Below are 18,145 nucleotides of genomic sequence, written 5' to 3'. Positions count from 1 at the left end.
ATGCATAAATGTGGTTTTAATTGTTACAGATAAAATAAAGTTATTCTGTAAAGAAATGAAGTTTTCTGTGTTTTTATCTCAAACCAAACGTCTCGTCGTTTTTCTGCTCAGTTTCTCTGGAGGAAAATTAATTCATCCTGAAATAAATGAATTAAATTAAACTGAAATAATCAGAATATGAAGCAGAGAGTCTGCAGAAAGGAGGCGGCCATGTTGGATCCTCCTGCTCAGAAAATCTGTTGGTGAATTTAAACAACTGGAGATGATCTGCAGGCGGCAGATGAAGGACAGAACCAGAACCAATGAACAGAACCAACAGACAGAACCAGAACCAATGAACAGAACCAGAACCTTCATCCGGTTCTCAGAACCTCAGACGTCAAACTGAACCGATACTAAAACATTAAATCAGTTAATAAATTGAACTGATTTCTGGCTGTTTGTCTCTTAAAGCCATAAAACTGAATCCCCTTTGGTCCCACATCATCATACGTCCACCGCCGTGCTTCATGCAGTTCCTCATTATCTCACCTGTAGAGATTAATGATGGAGGAGGAGAAAACAGAATAAATTCTTCATTATTATTTACTAATCTAGTTACAGATAATAGAAAAAACATAAAACTAAGAGCAGCAGCTTCAGGTCGTTAAGCCCTCTGAGGTCTGGACTTTGACTAGGCCGTTGCAGCTGCTTGAATCTTTAGATTATTCTGCTGTTTGGTCTGAACTTCATCTGCTGGACGGATGGAGGAAGAATTTGGTAAAGAGATGAAACAGTTAATCAGATTAAATAATCATCAGTTAATTTACTCATCAATTAATCGTTAAGTAAACAGACACTAACGAAATGCAATTTGATGAAAAAATTCACTCAGAGCAGGAATTAAGTTATAATTGTTCAAAAAAATCTACATTTTGGATTTAAGATGAAAAACTTTGTTTTTTCTGTAAATCTCCCCAGAACTCGTAGTTTTAGCTTCACCTGATTCTAATTCTGTAAATAAAATCTGTGACATCCAGTTATTAATCAGTTAATCCATAAATTAATCCCCAGATTAATCCTGAACTCTGATGAAACTGATGAATTTTTCTCGTGTTGGTATTTTATCTGCAGATCCGTCGTTTACTACAGATGATCAAAGGTTCACTGAAGGAGTTGTGTTTTTGCATTTTAGGTGATGAAATGTTTATTTTCTTATTTAAAATGTAATTTATGTATTTATTTGAATCTTACATGTTAGCTGCAGCCCTGGTTCAGTTAATGAAATGAGTTTATCAGGATTAAAACGAGCTGCTTGGGGAATAACGAGGGATGATTCAGATGATCAGAACCGATGCGACCCGTTCCCACAAAGAGGCTGATTAATATGCAGAAAGGCCCCGGGGGCCCCAAACACAGCCTGGTTTTAATTACAGATAACACAACGTGTGTGTGTTTGAAGTGTTTCTGATTGAATGGGTGCTCAACCTCTCTCTCCAGCTCCGCCTGCTGCTCGCTCGCCCATTCAGACCAACATTTACACATCTGAGGAGCCGCATCAAAGAGGCTGTGTGTGTGGGTGGGTGTGTGTGTGTGTGTGTGTGTGTGTGTGTGTGTGTGTCGTCTGGAGATGTTTGGGTTTCTGCTGTGGTGAAACGTTTCTGCTTCTACATTTATAAATAAGTAAAACACCTGAAACACAGGAACCAATCAGCTCACAGGAGCAGGAATCAGAAAAAGGTTGAAATGTTGAAACTTTTCCAGGTTTTCTCTCTGTGGTCTTAGATTGGTGGTTCAGGTTCCTCTTTAGCCTGTTTTATTTTTCATGTTGAGGACAGAATATTGTTTAATGATCTGAAACCTTGTAGGATTTTAACTTTCTGAATAAAATTATAAAGATGTTGAGCTGCAGACAGGAAGTTCCTCCAGAGCCTGATTGGTTTTGGGGTGAGAACGTTCTGGGAGAACTGGTCTATGACCAGAAGAATCTCCGGCTGTTAACGGCGTCATGATTTTATCAGCTTCAGCAGGAAAACACACCTGGATTATCCTGGAACCCCCTGGAGAGGCTCAGAGGGCGAACAGATGATGGTTCCTGCAAAGATGCTGCAGAAAATAGAAACGGGACGTTTCCCAGTTTAAAAGCAATGTGACGGCGCCCCCTGCTGGAAAACGTCTGCAACAAAGTGTACTGTGTTTCCCCTACTCCTCCCAAGTTTTATATTAATCCTTAATGTTTCCAGACACAATGTTTCCAGAATCAGAGAAGAAAAGATGAAAAACATAAAGATCAGGCAGAAAATTACCTCAAAGCTTTCTACTGGATCTCACGATAACTAAATGTTCACTTCCTGTTTTTTGTCTCCATAGAAGCAGGATAGATTCATAACACAAGTACATGTAGGCTCAAAAAGCAAAAATGCAATACCAAAAACAAGCTCCTGTCAGAGCTGATCAGTGTCAGTTCCATCATTTATTACAATTGAAATGTATTTTATATAGAAAAATATATGTAAACATAAATGAAATATATGTAAAGAAACATGAGCAATATATGGCAGGATATATTTAAAATATGGAAACATGTCATCAGACCCTAACGCAAATAAATAAACAAGATTCATCACAAATTCAGACTTATAAAGGCAACATGTGCAGTGACATACAGTTTTATGCATCAGATATTTTTCAGTTTCAGAATTTCTCCCTACTGCAAACTTTCAGTATGATAACTGCACAGGTGAGCAAACTTCAACTTCACCCAAAGTAAGAAGCTCAATTTAAGGCCATGCAGCAGTTTAGCTGGATTCAAACATACAATTTAGAATCTGTAGATTTTAAGCTCTGTTGTCTTAAACTTTACTATTCTAGATCTCAGAAAAGCAACTAACAAGGAAACGAAGGCAAATGCAAATAAGAAGCTGCTAAGTAAATAAATGTAAATTATGCAAAACGCATGGTTTTGGTTGTAATTCCCTAGAAAACTTTTTTTTTCAGTTTCCTCTGGGAAGAAATGGGATAGGGAAGAGACGGAGAAAATTTCGGCATGCTGTTTGCAACTGATCCCTGCAACAGTATAAGAACAAAAATCCAGTAATGAAAACAATTGCAATAAATAGAACAACACCAACAGTGTGAAGAGCATTTCCACCATTTTCAGCTTGTTTCTGCTTTTCACCCACATCGTTTCCTCCGTCCTTCTTCCGTTTGTCCTCGTTCCCTGCAGAACAGAACCAGAAAAGTATTAGTCTGATCTTTCTACAGTCTCATCAACAGCATCTTTAGTAAACTATCTTTACGTTAGATATAAATTATATTCCCAGATAATAACAATAATCATTTAAAGGTGGCTTTGCAATCAGGTCTAGTTATTTGGTTTATTTAAACAGCTTTACGTTATAAATCTTATTTCTGTCTTTCACAGTAAATGAAGGAAGCTGCATGTTTCTCTTTAACAGGACGGAAAGTTCAGGAAAGTCGTGGCTTCTGAAAGAGACTCTGGGGATTTGAGTTTTCTGTGTTTATTCAGTCTCTGTGAAATTAACTCAAACCTGCTGATTAAAAATAATCAACAGGTTTGATTATTGTTCAGGTGATGAAGGTGTGGAGACAATCACACGTATCAGTAGCTGCATGAAGGTGAGCCGCTACCTGAGGAGCCCCGTGGTTCTGATGGAGAACATCATCAATGTTCAGAGGGAGGACTGATCAGAGATCATATTGATCTTCTGTTGGTGATGGTTTATTAGTATTTAGATTAATCCAGACTGATCATCCTGGATCTCTGAGCAGAACTTAAAGAAGGAGCCGAGCGGTACCGGTACTGGTACCGGTCCATCCTTCAGTGGAGCCGCCTGCTTTGTGAATGAACCTTATGGACATAAAGCATCTTTATTCTGTAAATGTACAACTTATACTCATGATTCTACTATTTAAATGTCCACATTCCCACTCAAAGACTCTCTGTCCCTCTTTAAATCCCAGCTGGACGCTTTGCTGCTGTTTAGGCAGCCATTTTGCACGATCTCTTTATTTTTTTATTTGGATTTAATTTGTTTCTTTAAAATGTATTTTAATTTTGAGAGGTGACATTATGTGTCCTGAAAGCACCTTTTAAATAAAATGTATAATAATTATTATTTTAAATACTCATACTGCTTCAAACAAGGACGTTGCCATGGTTACTGCTTCACGTGGTGGCAGACTTCTGGGTATTTGTTTAACATTAACATGTATTTATGGAGGCGACAGGCGATCCAGCAGCTGCTCTATACATCCTTTATACATCCGGATTTTTTTTCTAAATTTTTCCGTATGCCAACTTTTAGTGTGAAAACTGAGCTCTCTTTAATGCACGAGGCTCCAGATCCAGGACCGAAACACTGACCTGGTTCAACTCTCAGCTTAAAGATGCGGATGGGTTGGATGTCCAGACTGGATCTCTTCCTGCGATCGTTTATCATCTGAACGACTCGACACTCATACGTTCCCGTATCGTTGGTCGTCACATTCTTCAGAATCAAGGACACGTCTCCGTGACCCTGACTCTGCAGGGACACCTGGTCCTGAAAGCATGAACACTGACCCTCTGGAAAAATGGTGTCCCTGCAGAGAAGAAGCGGCTCTGACTCCAGATCAGTTCTGCTCCACTCGGCTGCTATGACAGCTTCGTTTTCAGCAGCTCTACATGGCAGAGTGACGTTGTCTCCAGGTTTAGCTGTCATAGTGATCTGATCTGCAGGAGAGAGAACGACAGAACACAGAGGTCAGAGGTCAAAGTTAAAGTATGAATATTTAAAATAATAAACTTCAATTTATAGTAAATAAAAAACAAAATTATTGTTTTTTGATTTAATTAACCAGATCTTCACATCTTATGACGCCAGGCTTAACCTGACCCTTAAACCAGCAGCATGTAAATGTGTCTTTATATATATTTGCTAAAGCTGTCACCAGTTATCAAATCTATTTTAAAAAGTGATTTTCTTGGTCTTCTCCCAGTGCTCCCAAGTACGAAACACAAAACTCAGTCAGAAACAACCAATCAGAGCCAGGAGGAGTGTCTTAGCATTGTCAATTACCCTCATGTGCATGCTACCCACACCCTTCCCCTTGCTCTCTGCTTTGCTACAGCTTCTTCTGGATCGCAGTCAAATACTAACAGGAACCGGAGACACTAGAAGCATGGCGAGGAGAATTCACAGGGTAAAACCGGGAAGTTTACAGGGGGAAGTGGTGAGCATTGACTGAGAAACGTTCAAATACTGGGGAGGAGGAACGCTGAACACAAGACCTGGACTGATGAGCTGACTGAGCGCAGGTGTGAGGAAAGGGAGAGAACACAGAGGAACAGGAAATAAATCAAAACTAAGGAATAACTAAACCTAATAAAAGTTGAATAACTAAAAAATGACTAAACACAAGAAATAAACACAAACTGGAATCACATGAACAAGACTGATCTAAGGAAATAAACACACAATAATAATAATAATAATAATAATAATAATAAAATCAAACTACAAAACGACTCAACCGTGCCGGATCCCAACCGTTTCTCTGCCTTTATAGAGCAACAATGTTTTTGTCAAATCCTACTTGCTCAACAGGACATCCATGGATCGACAACGTTTTAGAAAAATAGCAGAACTTATTTTAAATGTGCTTCATACATCTTCTGGAAAAATGCACACAATTACCTATTGTGGTCTTCTTGAAAAAGCTGCCTATGGCAATATTTCACAGTAATCAACTAGCCTTTCTTATTTTAATATTTGTTATCGGTTCTTATCGGTATTCTGCCTTTAGAATGAGAAAACAATCGAGTATCATTTTCATAAAGTTATCGTGTATCCCTGGTTTCCAGCTAAAATCATATCAGTTTTAACTTCCTGATGTTTCTAGCAGCAGAGCAGCTGATTGGACCTTTAAACTCCTGCAGTTTCAGCTGGTTTAGACCGGATCCTCTGTGTAAGAAATGGAGGATCTGCTGGACTTTTTATACCAAATACTTGTTGGCATAAAAGGAAATGTGATTATTTGACTTCAATAAACTGACTGCAATTATCAGATCATAAAGCAGAATTGAATCACATTATTTGGGAGATCTGTAAATGTTTAGGTTACCTCCAGATTTAATTAAAAACCTCATCTATAATAAATAACATATTCTCTATAGGATAAGTACAACATGGTTTGCTTTCAGCCACAGAATACAAAGAGGAAGAGTTGAGAGTGATGCGTATAAATCAACAAAAGGTTGGGTTGATCCCAGAACTCTTATACTCAACACAAATATTGTTGAATCCCATCATGTCTCATGAAAACATGTTATTCCATCTTAATATCTAAGATAAAACTTACCTGCAGAAACAAGCATGAAGAAGATGACAGAAAGCACAACAGGCAAGTGTGACGGAGTTAAAACAACCATTTCCTCATATGGCACCTCAACCAGTTTAACTCTGGTTCAAATTAATCCTCTGAAGAACAACAGTGAACAGAGTTTAAATTTAAGAAGAATTTCTGTTCGTGCTCTGGTAGGATAAAAAAGAAACTCCAATTTAGGCTAACTAAGTCTCAGTTTGAATAAAGGACTCGCCTCGACGGCTTCATGGAAAAAGGTGGAGCTGAGAGGTGGAGCGTTCAGTGACAACAATACGTTAACCTTACAGTAAACATGTAAACAAATGTCACTGTTTCCTGCTAAACACAGAGAACAACATCTGCATCAAGCAACAAACTGGAATCTGATCCAACATGAGGCTCCTTTAAATCCACCAGAGATCTTCAGACTTTGATTAGGACATAAAGACGGACAACGCCCAGACCTCTGAGGAGCTACAAAAGTGAAACTGTGCTGTAACAGAGTCAAAGTAAAGAAAATTTTCTTCATCTGATCTGTTGAAACTCAGCATGTTGAATCTGCAGTTTTTGTTCCTGAAAGCAGAAAAACATCAAACTGGAATCTGTTCATACTGATGTCACTGGAACCAGTTTGGACCAGAAACTGGAGCCTGAAGCAAACAGGAAGTTTGTGAGAATAAACATGTTAACTACAGTTAACAGAAACAACTCAAGATTTACAAACTGAGTTATTGTTATAATAAACATAAGCACTCACACCCCTGGCAAATTTAAATTTCAAATTAAATTAATCCTGTTTGCTCCCGATTGAAAACAGGACAGGTTTAATCAGTAGTTGGTGTAAATGTAAAATTTATTGACATGAACACTTTGATCAAAACTAAGACAAAATAAATGTAATTTGCCATCAGAATATGTCATTGACAGCTGACAGTGACCGAGCTCAGCTGTGACGTCTGTCAGCTGATCACAGTGTGACAGATCTCTGTGAGGCTTTCATGCTTAGAAAAGCATAAAAGCTTAGAAAAACCTTTGTGCAGTGAGGGAACATCTGTACAAACATCAACAATCTCTTGGAGCAGCTGACTCAGTTTTGCATTACTGGTATGTAAAACCAGTTTGACTGGTGATTGTTTTGGGTCATTTTTAAAGAGAATGCTGTGAAATTTTTACTTTCAAGCTCCAGAACAATGATCCAAAGCACATCAACAAGGTTCCATCTGAATAAATCAGAATGGTCAAAGTTTGGGCTTAAATGTGACTGGGATGAACCAAAGAATAGAGAATAAATCTCCTGTATAAGGATCCAAGCTCAGTAGAGATGATCTCTGACTGGTCAGACTCCTGGTCCTGATTCAGACTCAGTAAGTTCTGCAAGTCAAGAAGAAGAATTAGATTAAACATGTGACGTCATAGTCAGAGCCAAAGTCATTATAAAGTGTTTCTGCTGAGAACCTGGTTGTTTTTGTTTCGTTTTCCTTTTGTTGCCTGCTGCTTCCTTCCTGATCCACCAGATGGCGCCTGGAGGCTGCACCCCTGGAGAGCGCAGCTGTCGACCCCGTAGACACACCTGTGTCTAATTCTGACAGCTCCTAGGTGGCGCATATACGGAGCTGATGGCCGACACTTCAACGCCTGAGTGTTTGCCTGTTTTGGAAACCAGTGTCCACGTTCACTCTGTCTGCGATTTGAATTCTCTTGGTAATCCTCCTTGTCGTTACCTTTCTTCAGGTGGTTCCTATTAGTGATGGGCAAACGAAGCCTCATGAAGCAATGAAGCTTTCCAGCCCTTTGCTTTGCATAAAGGTTCGTTATTCGATGCTTCATTCATTGCTCACTAGTGACATCTGCTGGTGAAACTCTAACGGCCTTGTCACTCAGTTGGATCATACTTTTAAAAAATTTGTAAATGCAATGTCAAAGTTTTCATCAAAGTCATGTTTAGTAACAGGAGAATCAATTAAATCACATTTAATTGTCATGTTTTAATTATTAAAATAATTTGTAGCCATCTAATCCTTAACCATCAGTGGTTGTGTTGGGTTTTCTTTTATGTCATGGACTTATTTGATAATGAAGATATGTTGTTTGCTGTATTGGGAATTGAGTGATTGTTGAGGCAGACTGAATACTTTGAGTGAAAAACTTGCTTCCTGAAAAACAGAATTTGTTTAAAATAATCTCTTCTTGGGAGTTGTAGTCCTGGTTTTTAACAGTCCAAATAAAGTTTGCCTCTTCCAATGGTTTTTAGTCTGTTTTTGATGGGTGAATCTGATGTATCTCCTGATCAAACAAAAATAATTAAGAACTGTTCAGATTTTAGGGTTAATTGTTTTTATTTAGGAACAGGACTTTTTTCACTGTTTCAGGTTTTAGACGGTTTCTTCGTCGGCAGGTGACCTCCCCCGCCTTGGAAAAAACTCGTTCACAAGGCACTGATGATGCAGGTGAACAGAGGAACTTCAGTGCCTCAGTACAAATGGGGATGCACATGTTTGTGTGTGTGCCAGTACTCCAATGGATCTTCACGTCTCCTGAGGTTCATTTCGGCTCCACTTCAACAATGGCATCTGCTGTGGCATTAGAGCTACGCCTCTTCTGGTCCACTGCAGAATCTAACAGAGACCACAGTTCACCTGTAAATTACAAAAAAATCATTACAGATAAAACACACCAACAACTGAAATACAGTAGTACAAATGTCACAAGAAAATAAAAAAGAAAACTCACAAGATTTGCTGGTGCCTTCTGCATCTGCTGAATCCTGCAGCTGGTTACCTTCATTGTTTGCAATTAGTGCAGAACATTTTGCTTTCAGCTGCCGTACTGGATCTTGTGCCTTGCTTTGACTGGCAAAACCAAGAGTTTTGAACCTAGGGTCCAGCAATGTGGCCATTGTCATGACACTTAATGATTCAATTTTTGCAATTTGTTCTTTGACACGCCTCAATAGGTTTTCAGACAGAAGTCTTGGAACAACATTTTTTTATATTTGCCATCTTTGTAAGCACTGCATGGTGTAGCATGTTCATTAAAGGTATAACCTTGGATATTGACACCCTTTTCTCTTCAGAGAGCTCTGAAGTTGCTTGGAAAAATGGGAACAACACCGGTAACGATTCCTCATTTATCTCATAATCCTGAGAAGTCAGAGGGATTATATCAGTTTTGAGTGCTGTGAGGGCCGCAGCCACAGGTTCTTTTTGTTGAAACAGATGTTCCAACATGAGGTAAGTGCTGTTCCAGTGTGTGTCCACATTGATTATGAGCTTTTGCAACTGTCTTCCCATCTGTATTTCAATCCCTTCTAGCTTTTCTTTACCAGTGGTGCTTGAGTGGAAATATGCCACAATTCTTTTAGCCTTTGCGCGGATGTCACAGAGGGCAGGGATCTGGTCAAATGATTTTCGGACTAATAAATTCAGACCATGAGCAATGCAAATGGAGTGCCTGATCTTTAATACCTTAGCACATGCAATCATGTTAGCTGCGGCATCAGTCACCAGACAGTTCACCTTATCAGTAATTCCCCACTCCACCATGTGATTATGCACCACCCTGGCCAGATTCTCAGATGTGTGAGTGGAAAGGAAATGCTCCACTCCAATTAATACAATGCCCAGCAGTGGCATTACTGATATAAATTTGTTATAAAAGTATTAATGATTGCACTTTAAAAATTAGGTAACTTTATGTTATTAAAGGTAAAGTTTAAACAGTAATGATTTCTTGGTTAATGTCAAGTTGTCATAACAAAGACATTTTGAATAATGTCAACTTTGTATTAAAAGTGTCATAATTTACCGAATGACGCTTTATGACAACAGTCATAAATATTCATGAAGGCTTATTCATGTTCATGACAGGTGTTATGACATGTTTATGAAAGTGTTATGACAGTCTTATTCACACCCTTCAAATAAAGTGTTACCAAAGTTCCTTTAAGTTAAATTAAGTTAATGTAAGTTAGATAGATCTGTAAGTTTTAAGTTAATTGAACACAAAAAGTAAGTTGTCCTCACTCAACCAAATGAATTAAGTGAGATTAATATAAATAAGTCGATAAATAAACTACAGGCAGAAACATTTTTTGCAGTGTATGTATGCATGGTGCCTCTGGTCTCCTTCCTGACTTTCCTGTTTGGGAACAAATATTCCTTTAAATACATGAAAAGTAACAGAAATGAAAGAGGATATAATTAATGTAATTACCTTCCTAATATTGTAGCAGTTATTTAATTAAATCTGAAATAAAACTGTAGTAAAGTCTACCGATTTTAGTTAAATAAAATGAAACAAATTTGTTAATTTAACTGAACATAATTAGACTGTTTAAGTGGAAATAACTTTCTCGTTGCAGATGGATTATTTGAGTCAATGTTGGAAAAATTCAACAACACGACCAGTGAGTTCGCTTTTCATCGAGTCACTTCACATTAGTGAAAATATAAAGTTCCAGTTTCAGTAAATCACTAAAGATTTATTTTAGTTACTTTTTCACACACATTTTAATTTGACCTTATTGATCCTATTCATCTGACATTTGACTTTTTAACTGTATTACTGGTTTTATTTGAATATGACGCCTGTTGGTTAATTCTAAATAATTTAAAGTTTACTCTGTAGTAATGAGTGTAAAGGTATTACAGTGAATGATTGTTCTAAATGTCATTTATTTTTATTTGAGTTGCCTTTAAGAAAGGATTTCTACACTACAAATTGTTCATCACAGAGCTGTCCATGGATGCTAATGCTAGTTAGCATAGCCACAGATGACAGTGGATAAACAGGTTTCCAAGAACCGTAACTTGTTTCTCGGCCATTAGCATACTGAAAAACGTGTACACAAGCCTGATTGACAGCGCTACGACCCTCCTCCTGGCTCTGATTGGTTGTTTCTGAACAGGAGCGTTGCATTTCTGCAGACGGCTGCAGGAGGAGCTTGATTTCTTCACAGATTGTCAGTCTTATGTTAAACTGTCACAAAATGGTGACACTTAATAAATCTGTGAAAACAAACACATTGTTGCTAAAAGTTTCATACAGCAGCTCTAACAGGAAGTGGGTCTCTGAGTTATGTTCTGCTTCCTGTTGGAGCCATTGAACGAGGGGTGCCGCCAGAAATCTTGGGCCCCCTGACAAAAAATTAGATTGGGCCCCCCAGCGCAGCTGCTGTTACAATTATTTTTGTCTATTTGACCCATAAAAAGGATCACAAATTTAAAGGCCTGCATCTGCCTTGCTTTCTTTGGTCCAATACTGATAGCACAATATTTACTGCTCATGAATTTAACATCCAACAGTCCACATCCAGTATCCACATCAATCTCCTCCATCTCCTTCCTGAATTACTATTACTAGTTAAAGTAATGCACCGTTCTGATCAAAACAACCAATCAGAACCAGGAGGAGGGTCTTAGCGCTGTCAATTATCCTCATTCACTTACTGCTAAATGTGCTAATGGTGGAGAAACAACTTATCATTACAAGAAACCGTTTATCTGCCATCATTGGTAGCTATGCTAACTAAACTGACCATTCACAGTTTGAATCTGCACAGCTCTGTGCTATGCTAGCTGCAGAATAGCACAGAGCGAGGGGAGGAAGGATGAGCAGCACCACATGAGATTGTGATTGACAGCACTAAAACTCTCCTGACACTGACTTGTTATTTCTAGAGAACCCTGGGAGAAAGCAGAGGAAATAGATTTTACACAGATTACCTCTCATAACATAATGTCACAACATAATGACAGTTTTAAAAAATATGTGAAAAAAAATATTTATAAAAAAAGTTGCAGGACGTGGGTTAGAGCTGCTGCTGACTGACTCATCTGTTAAGTGGTAAAAGGTACAGGGAACAAGTTAAATATATGAATATGTTGGTAATTTTTTTCCTTAATTCATTAAATGCTAGTGAAAAGGAGGCAAACAGTAATCTGTAGCTAAGCTAATTAAGCTAAATGGTTGATAATCTCACAGTCTACTCACCTCTATTGAAGAAAAACTGGGTTATAAATTAACACTCTTACCGCTCTCTCTCTCTCTCTCTTTCTCTCTCTCTCTCTCTCTCTCTCTCTCTCTCTCTTATTTTTGAAAACCTGATTTTATTACTTTTCTGAGCAGCATAGTAACCGCCACAGTCACCGCTGAACTCAGGTGCAGCTTCTACCGACTGTAGCTGCATAGTCACTGTTAAGCGCTCCAAGCAGGAACGAACCATTTCATGCAGATCCAGGGGGGTTCAGGGCAAAAACGGATGTGTGTTTTTTTAGTCTGGGAGGAGTAACATTAAATGTTTACTGTTAAAAACAATCTTTGAAAATACAATATGATTAATTTTGTATTTGACAGGATCCCGATTATTTTTTTGTATTTTATTTCTATGAACAAAATACAAATAATTAAATTGTGGAGGGCCCCCTGCTGGTCAGGCCCCCTAGAATTGTCATCACTTTTCACCCCTTTACCCCTGCAGTACTTGACCGAATGGCATAACATTGGGTCTTACTTTCAGGTCTGGAGCTTCATGCTTCAGACCTACCACCCACAAAACCTATCATTCATAAAATAATGTAATTATAATGTTACCTATTAAGTCTACAATAACACGATGTCCTGCAAAGTCTTGTAATTACACAAATAACCGTAAAATGTGTTGTACTTTTAGAAACATGACCGAGTGAGCGTTCTTAGGACCAAACTATCTTTGATGTCCTTCTCTCAGTAACCTTGTCAACAGTAGTTTGGTCAGCAGAAAGTAAACGGGTTGTGAACATTGAACGTACATTATACGATTCGTAGCTTGGAAAACGTTTGTCTTTGTAAGTATTTATGTTTTAAGATGACTCAGAAATACGTGCGGCTGTTGTGTTTTCTTTGATCCATATATTTGTACATAATATTTGAGTGTACCATTAATATATGCGTATCGGCTGTTAATGTATATTTTCTTCCGTTACATTTCAGTTATAAAGACCTTCTCAGTGTAGAATTGAGATGAACGTACTGGACAATTATGTATTTTTTCCTTCTGTTGTATTTCAGTTATAAAAATGTTCCGTTGTATTTCGGTTACCAAATAACCTGTGGCGGTAATGTGCTGCTAAAGTGTTTTTGCTAAACTGCAAACAAAACCTAAAAGTTAAAAAGGAAGAAGAAGCAGGAGCCCTAAGCTAGCTCCACCTCCACATTTTCCCGCCTGTGCAGGTCACTGTCGTTTACTTTATTTATCATACTTTCTCCGCAATTCTAACTGACTGCTGTGTTTTCAGTTAAACTTCAGGTTTTTTGGTGTTTCTTGGAGATATTTTCTACTTAGAAACGTCGCAGGAATCTAAATTTTAGACGGAGAGAGCGACGCAACGAGGACATGGTTCCTTCTCTGACGGCGTCTCTATTCCTGCTGTCTGTGGTCTTCTGGGAGTTTGTCACTGCTCCAGGTGAGATTCAGCTGTTCCCATAGAAACGCTCTTGCCGGTTGTCGCTGACGTCACTTAGGGCCGCCATCTTGGACCGGTCGGTCTGTTTGGCAGGCGCAAGCCGTTTTAACATAAATTCGGTTTCGTCTGACAATCCGTAATTACATTCCAGATATCTAAAAATGCATTTTGACTAGTCAAATGACGTCACTGGATCTGTCATTTGACGGGACACATATCCGTAATTACGATTTAAGATATCTTCAACACAATTATGACTATTCAAAATTACAATTTTAGATATCGGAATTAAGAATGACGTGGAAGCCCCTTTGAGGTGTCCAAACAGTTGCCTGCAGAATTTTATGTTTCCTGCACAAAATTGTCAGTAATTGCCACAAATTAGAAAGAGCTCGACAATGTTGGAAATGCGAAGATAGCAAAACTTCATAAATTATAAAACTGCTTCTGATATCTGCAAAGAATTTCCTGTTTATTCATTTCCGACGAACCGGAAATGAACCCCAGCCTTAATGCGCCACTTTCATGTTGAAAATGAAAGTGGCGCATAAGGTGCTGTATTGATATTAGCTCGTCATCTTTTAGCTAACTTTACCTGCATCCACCAGCTTTACTAAACAGTCGGTTAGTTTGGGGGAAAAACTGTGAAAAGTTCTTTGCATTTTGCTGGTTTGCTGCCGTGATTCTAACACACCTGTGTAGCTCTGCACAGCAGCAGCAGCTCTCCTTCGCTGCCGCACAGGTGTGTTGCCCTGCACAGACTGGCGACCTGTCCAGGGTGACCCCGCCTCTCGCCCTGAACGTTAGCTGGAGAGGCACCAGCACCCCTCCCGATCCCTCTAAGGGACAAGGGTGTAAAGAAAATGGATGGCTTCCCACGCCCCCTCTGCAATGGCACGGCGCTCCCTCTATGGGACGCACCCCACAGTTTGGGAACCTCTGGTCTATGTCGATGTGTGTCTGTCCCTATCAAATAAACTTTATAATAATAATAAAAATTCAGCATCTGAGATTCATCCTGTGCAGTGAATCCGTCTCTTCTTAAAGACATTCCCCACTTCTTCCTCATATTGTCTCTAGGAAACCTTCAAAATTAAAACCGGAGCTTTTTGAGGTATCTTACATTTTATAGAGTGAAAGAATTAGATATAAATAATAGTCTTTGCCACCTGAGTAAACCGATGATGAATGTTATATAGTATATTTGTAATAACATATAATGTTTTATTTCTAAGGTCGGCTCTTGTGTCAGATAATCTGAATCAATGCCAGGAAATAATTAAAACTTTTTAAGATGGTCAAAACCTTGTTTGGCCTTCATCGTGCAGGCTGAACCCCGATGTTACACTGAGCAGCACTATAGCTAATATTAGCTTTACTTTGCCACTGGACATAAATACAATATAGTAATATTCTAATCACAAAATATAAACGGTAATATGTCCATCTTACTTGTGAAATGTCTCACGCCAACAGTCCGTCGATCCGAACAAACATATCTGACTTCTTCTGCTGTTTTGGTTTAGCCAAGTAGGATAGACGACCTCTCCAAGATGGCCGCCATATTTCCTGCGTCCGATCAGCCAATGAGGGTCTTTTCTTTGTAGGGAAGCACAAACATGAAAATTTGAGCTGATGTTGATATCCAATTTTAATACTGATGTTATGGCAGCAATTACCAATATTTTACTTGATCAAACTTTTTCGTTGAGTACTTGATAAATAAAATAATTGTTTGCAAAATCCCCAAAAACACAGCCACACCACCAACATGTTATTGATGCTATTTGTTATGATATCAGGCCAGTTTCAGAAAGTACATCATTAATTAATGCTTGGAGGTGTGACCTCTGACCTCTGTGTTGTTCCCCTCCTGCAGATCCGGTCCCAATCAAAGCTAAAGCTGGAGCAGACGTCACTCTGCCCTGTAAAACTGCTGGGGACAAAGCTGTTGTCCAGGCAGAGTGGAGCAGACCCGACCAGACCTCGGCGCCGGTTCTTCTCTACAAGGACAAGAAGGTGGATGCAAGTCAGCTGGAAGCCTATAAGGGCCGCACGTCTCTGCTAGACGCAGAGAAAGGAGACCTGTCTCTGGTGCTGAAGAAAGTGGTGGACAAAGACGTTGGAAAGTATGAGTGCAGAGCTGAGCTGGGAGCAGGCGCGACAGGCACAGGCACGACAGGCGAAGCTGCGGCAGGCACCGGCGCCCGCTCCGCTCTGAAAAGTGACCCAGTCAGCATCGTTGTGCTGACAGTGGAAGGTCAGTCTTTATGTATCAGAACCAGGGGTGAAAGTAGGCGGGTACGGCAGGGTACTGCATACCCCTAAAAGATTTAGCGGGGGTACGCAGTACCTGCAAGAGAGGGGAGCGGCTGTCTGCTGTAAAAAACGGGTTCACTGTGCAGCAGTGAGTTCACCCACTAATCAGCCGAGACTGATTAGTTTTTCAAGAAAATCTAAAACAGGACTTAATCAGTTAATTAATAACTTTTTTCCCATTTCATATTGTTTCTGAACTGTTCGTGCTTTAGGAGACAAACTGAAAACCGCCAGGAGGCTGAGACCAGCAGGTCCTCCTCTGATTGGCTTAAAATGTTCGTAACTTTATTAAAGAACAAAAAATAAATCAACAAAAGGTGCTCAAATTAGTGAGCCAACAACAAATGTAAAATATAATATCTTAGAGATATTCTGGTAAGTGATCCTAAGTACAGAAATCATTCAGTGCTGGAGTATTTTTATAATATTCTGTAAATATTCAGAACAGACAGGTTACTGCTGTAACTGACGGGAGCTGATTTTGTTCCTGTGGATGAAATGTGTGGCAGATCTGGACAGGAAGCTGAGGACGGAGCAGGACGTCTCTGCTTCAGAGCTGAGTCTGTCCTCTGCTTCAGTCACATCAGCGTTTCCAGTGTTTGGATGTAAACCTGTCCCGTCTGCTGGCTCCTCTCTGCAGCCAAGACCAGCCACGGAGGAGACGGCCTGAGACCCAACGTCGTCCTGCCAGTGGGCCTGCTGGTCCTGCTGCCTCTGACCGCTGGACTGCAGTGAGCCGCTGCAGCCACAGGTTGATCCTGCAGCTTCATCCTGCAGGGGGCGCTGAGACTAATTTTTAATTAAATGTTAACTTTAATCTCACACAGCAGATTGTTCTACATCATTGCTTTAACACACCTGAATGAGCTTAAAGCTTATTCTGAGTTTACACATGAAGGTGATGTTTTAACATTTAATAGTAATAATGTGTTTATAATAACATCCATTGCTTAGATTAACTCCATGAGTCAAATGTTTTAGTGATATTTATCATTTTATAAATTGCTAATTATAAACTGTAGTTATTGTAATTAGTTATAAAATGTACCATTTTATAACTAATTACAATTTGTAAATTGTAATTAGTTTCAATGAAAACAAATAACACGAGTTAATAAATTCCATTAGTGAAATAACATATTTTACTTGGACATAAGGTAAATGTGTAAATGTGTAAATGTATCTGTGTTCATCTGATTAGTCTGAAAACTAGTTCATAAGGATCAATAAACTCATTTCTAATGAGCATTTAACACTGGAACTGGAAGACATTTTAAATATCCAGAATAAACAAACAACAACATTAAATAATGAATCATGAAGGCTGGAAACAAAATTGTTCTTCAAAAACAGCCAGTTGAGACCAAAACACCAGACTGAAGAGTTTATCGTCCAGAAAAAGCAGAAGATAAAAGGATGTAAAATCAGATGATGCAGAGTTCATTTCAGGGCTTCAGTGATTTAATGCACTTCAAAGTTTAACTTTCCCAATAATCACAACCACTGAGCTGCGCTGAGCTCGGAGCTCCACCAACAGCACAAAGTGTTGCTCTCACCACTGATTTTACTCTGTGAGCCGCCATTTATAAAGCTACGCAGTAAACAAATTAACAGCAATCATTTGGTTTATTTATTCTGTCATGAAGAAAATTGAAAGTAATATTTTCACCAGATTTATGAATGTCAGAGCTCCAAACTAAATATTTAATTAAACTAAATATTAACTTGCATATTAAATATTTAGGTAGATTTGATGAAATTTTTGTTTTGGTTTGTTTTTTATTTTGATCACATGCCAGACCAGTTGGTGGCGCTAATGCGCACCTAAACCTGCCTGATGGAAGGAGAAGAAGCATCACTGATGACATAATCAAGAAATAGAAGCAATTTATATTTCCTGTGGTTTGATGAGAGGATTACATGGACAAGAAAAGTTTTAAAGAAAAGCAAGAAGGTGTTAAATGTTATGAGGAGTTTGACTGGAAGTGAATGGAGAACAGAGGGCAGCGCTTAAGATTATATAAATACTGGATTAATTA

The 18,145-nt window shown here is 38.9% G+C and overlaps 1 protein-coding gene and 2 long non-coding RNA genes across 3 annotated transcripts; 1 reads left to right on the top strand and 2 right to left on the bottom strand.

Moving 5' to 3' along the window:
* Positions 1 to 2,437: 2,437 nt before the first annotated feature.
* LOC103149088 (hepatitis A virus cellular receptor 1 homolog) lies at positions 2,438 to 6,937 on the bottom strand. The gene is made up of 3 exons (XM_007568105.2): positions 6,343 to 6,937; positions 4,367 to 4,714; positions 2,438 to 3,199 (listed from the first exon to the last, which is right to left on the bottom strand). The coding sequence occupies exons 1-3, from the start codon at positions 6,410 to 6,412 to the stop codon at positions 2,973 to 2,975; spliced, it is 645 nt and encodes a 214-aa protein (XP_007568167.1). The 5' UTR covers positions 6,413 to 6,937; the 3' UTR covers positions 2,438 to 2,972.
* Positions 6,938 to 8,815: 1,878 nt separating this feature from the next.
* Positions 8,816 to 15,993, bottom strand: LOC107838166 (uncharacterized). Its single transcript, XR_001664218.1, has 3 exons — positions 15,643 to 15,993; positions 15,240 to 15,386; positions 8,816 to 8,981 (listed from the first exon to the last, which is right to left on the bottom strand). It is a non-coding gene; the product is annotated as an uncharacterized LOC107838166 (long non-coding RNA).
* LOC107838164 (uncharacterized) lies at positions 13,058 to 13,699 on the top strand. The gene is made up of 2 exons (XR_001664216.1): positions 13,058 to 13,159; positions 13,620 to 13,699. It is a non-coding gene; the product is annotated as an uncharacterized LOC107838164 (long non-coding RNA).
* Positions 15,994 to 18,145: the final 2,152 nt, after the last annotated feature.

Source organism: Poecilia formosa, unplaced genomic scaffold (assembly GCF_000485575.1).
Source record: "Poecilia formosa unplaced genomic scaffold, Poecilia_formosa-5.1.2 Scaffold217, whole genome shotgun sequence".
NCBI lineage: Eukaryota > Metazoa > Chordata > Actinopteri > Cyprinodontiformes > Poeciliidae > Poecilia > Poecilia formosa.
This window is presented reverse-complemented; position numbering and strand designations above follow the sequence as displayed.

Bases quoted from the DNA above. Each gene is read 5' to 3' on its own strand.
- LOC103149088 (XM_007568105.2), bottom strand. From the start codon at position 6,412: ATGGTTGTTTTAACTCCGTCACACTTGCCTGTTGTGCTTTCTGTCATC. The intron at 4,715-6,342 runs GTAAGTTTTATC...TCTCTCCTGCAG, and splicing joins CTTCATGCTTGTTTCTGCAG to ATCAGATCACTATGACAGCT. The intron at 3,200-4,366 runs GTCAGTGTTTCG...TCTGTTCTGCAG, and splicing joins TAAGCTGAGAGTTGAACCAG to GGAACGAGGACAAACGGAAG.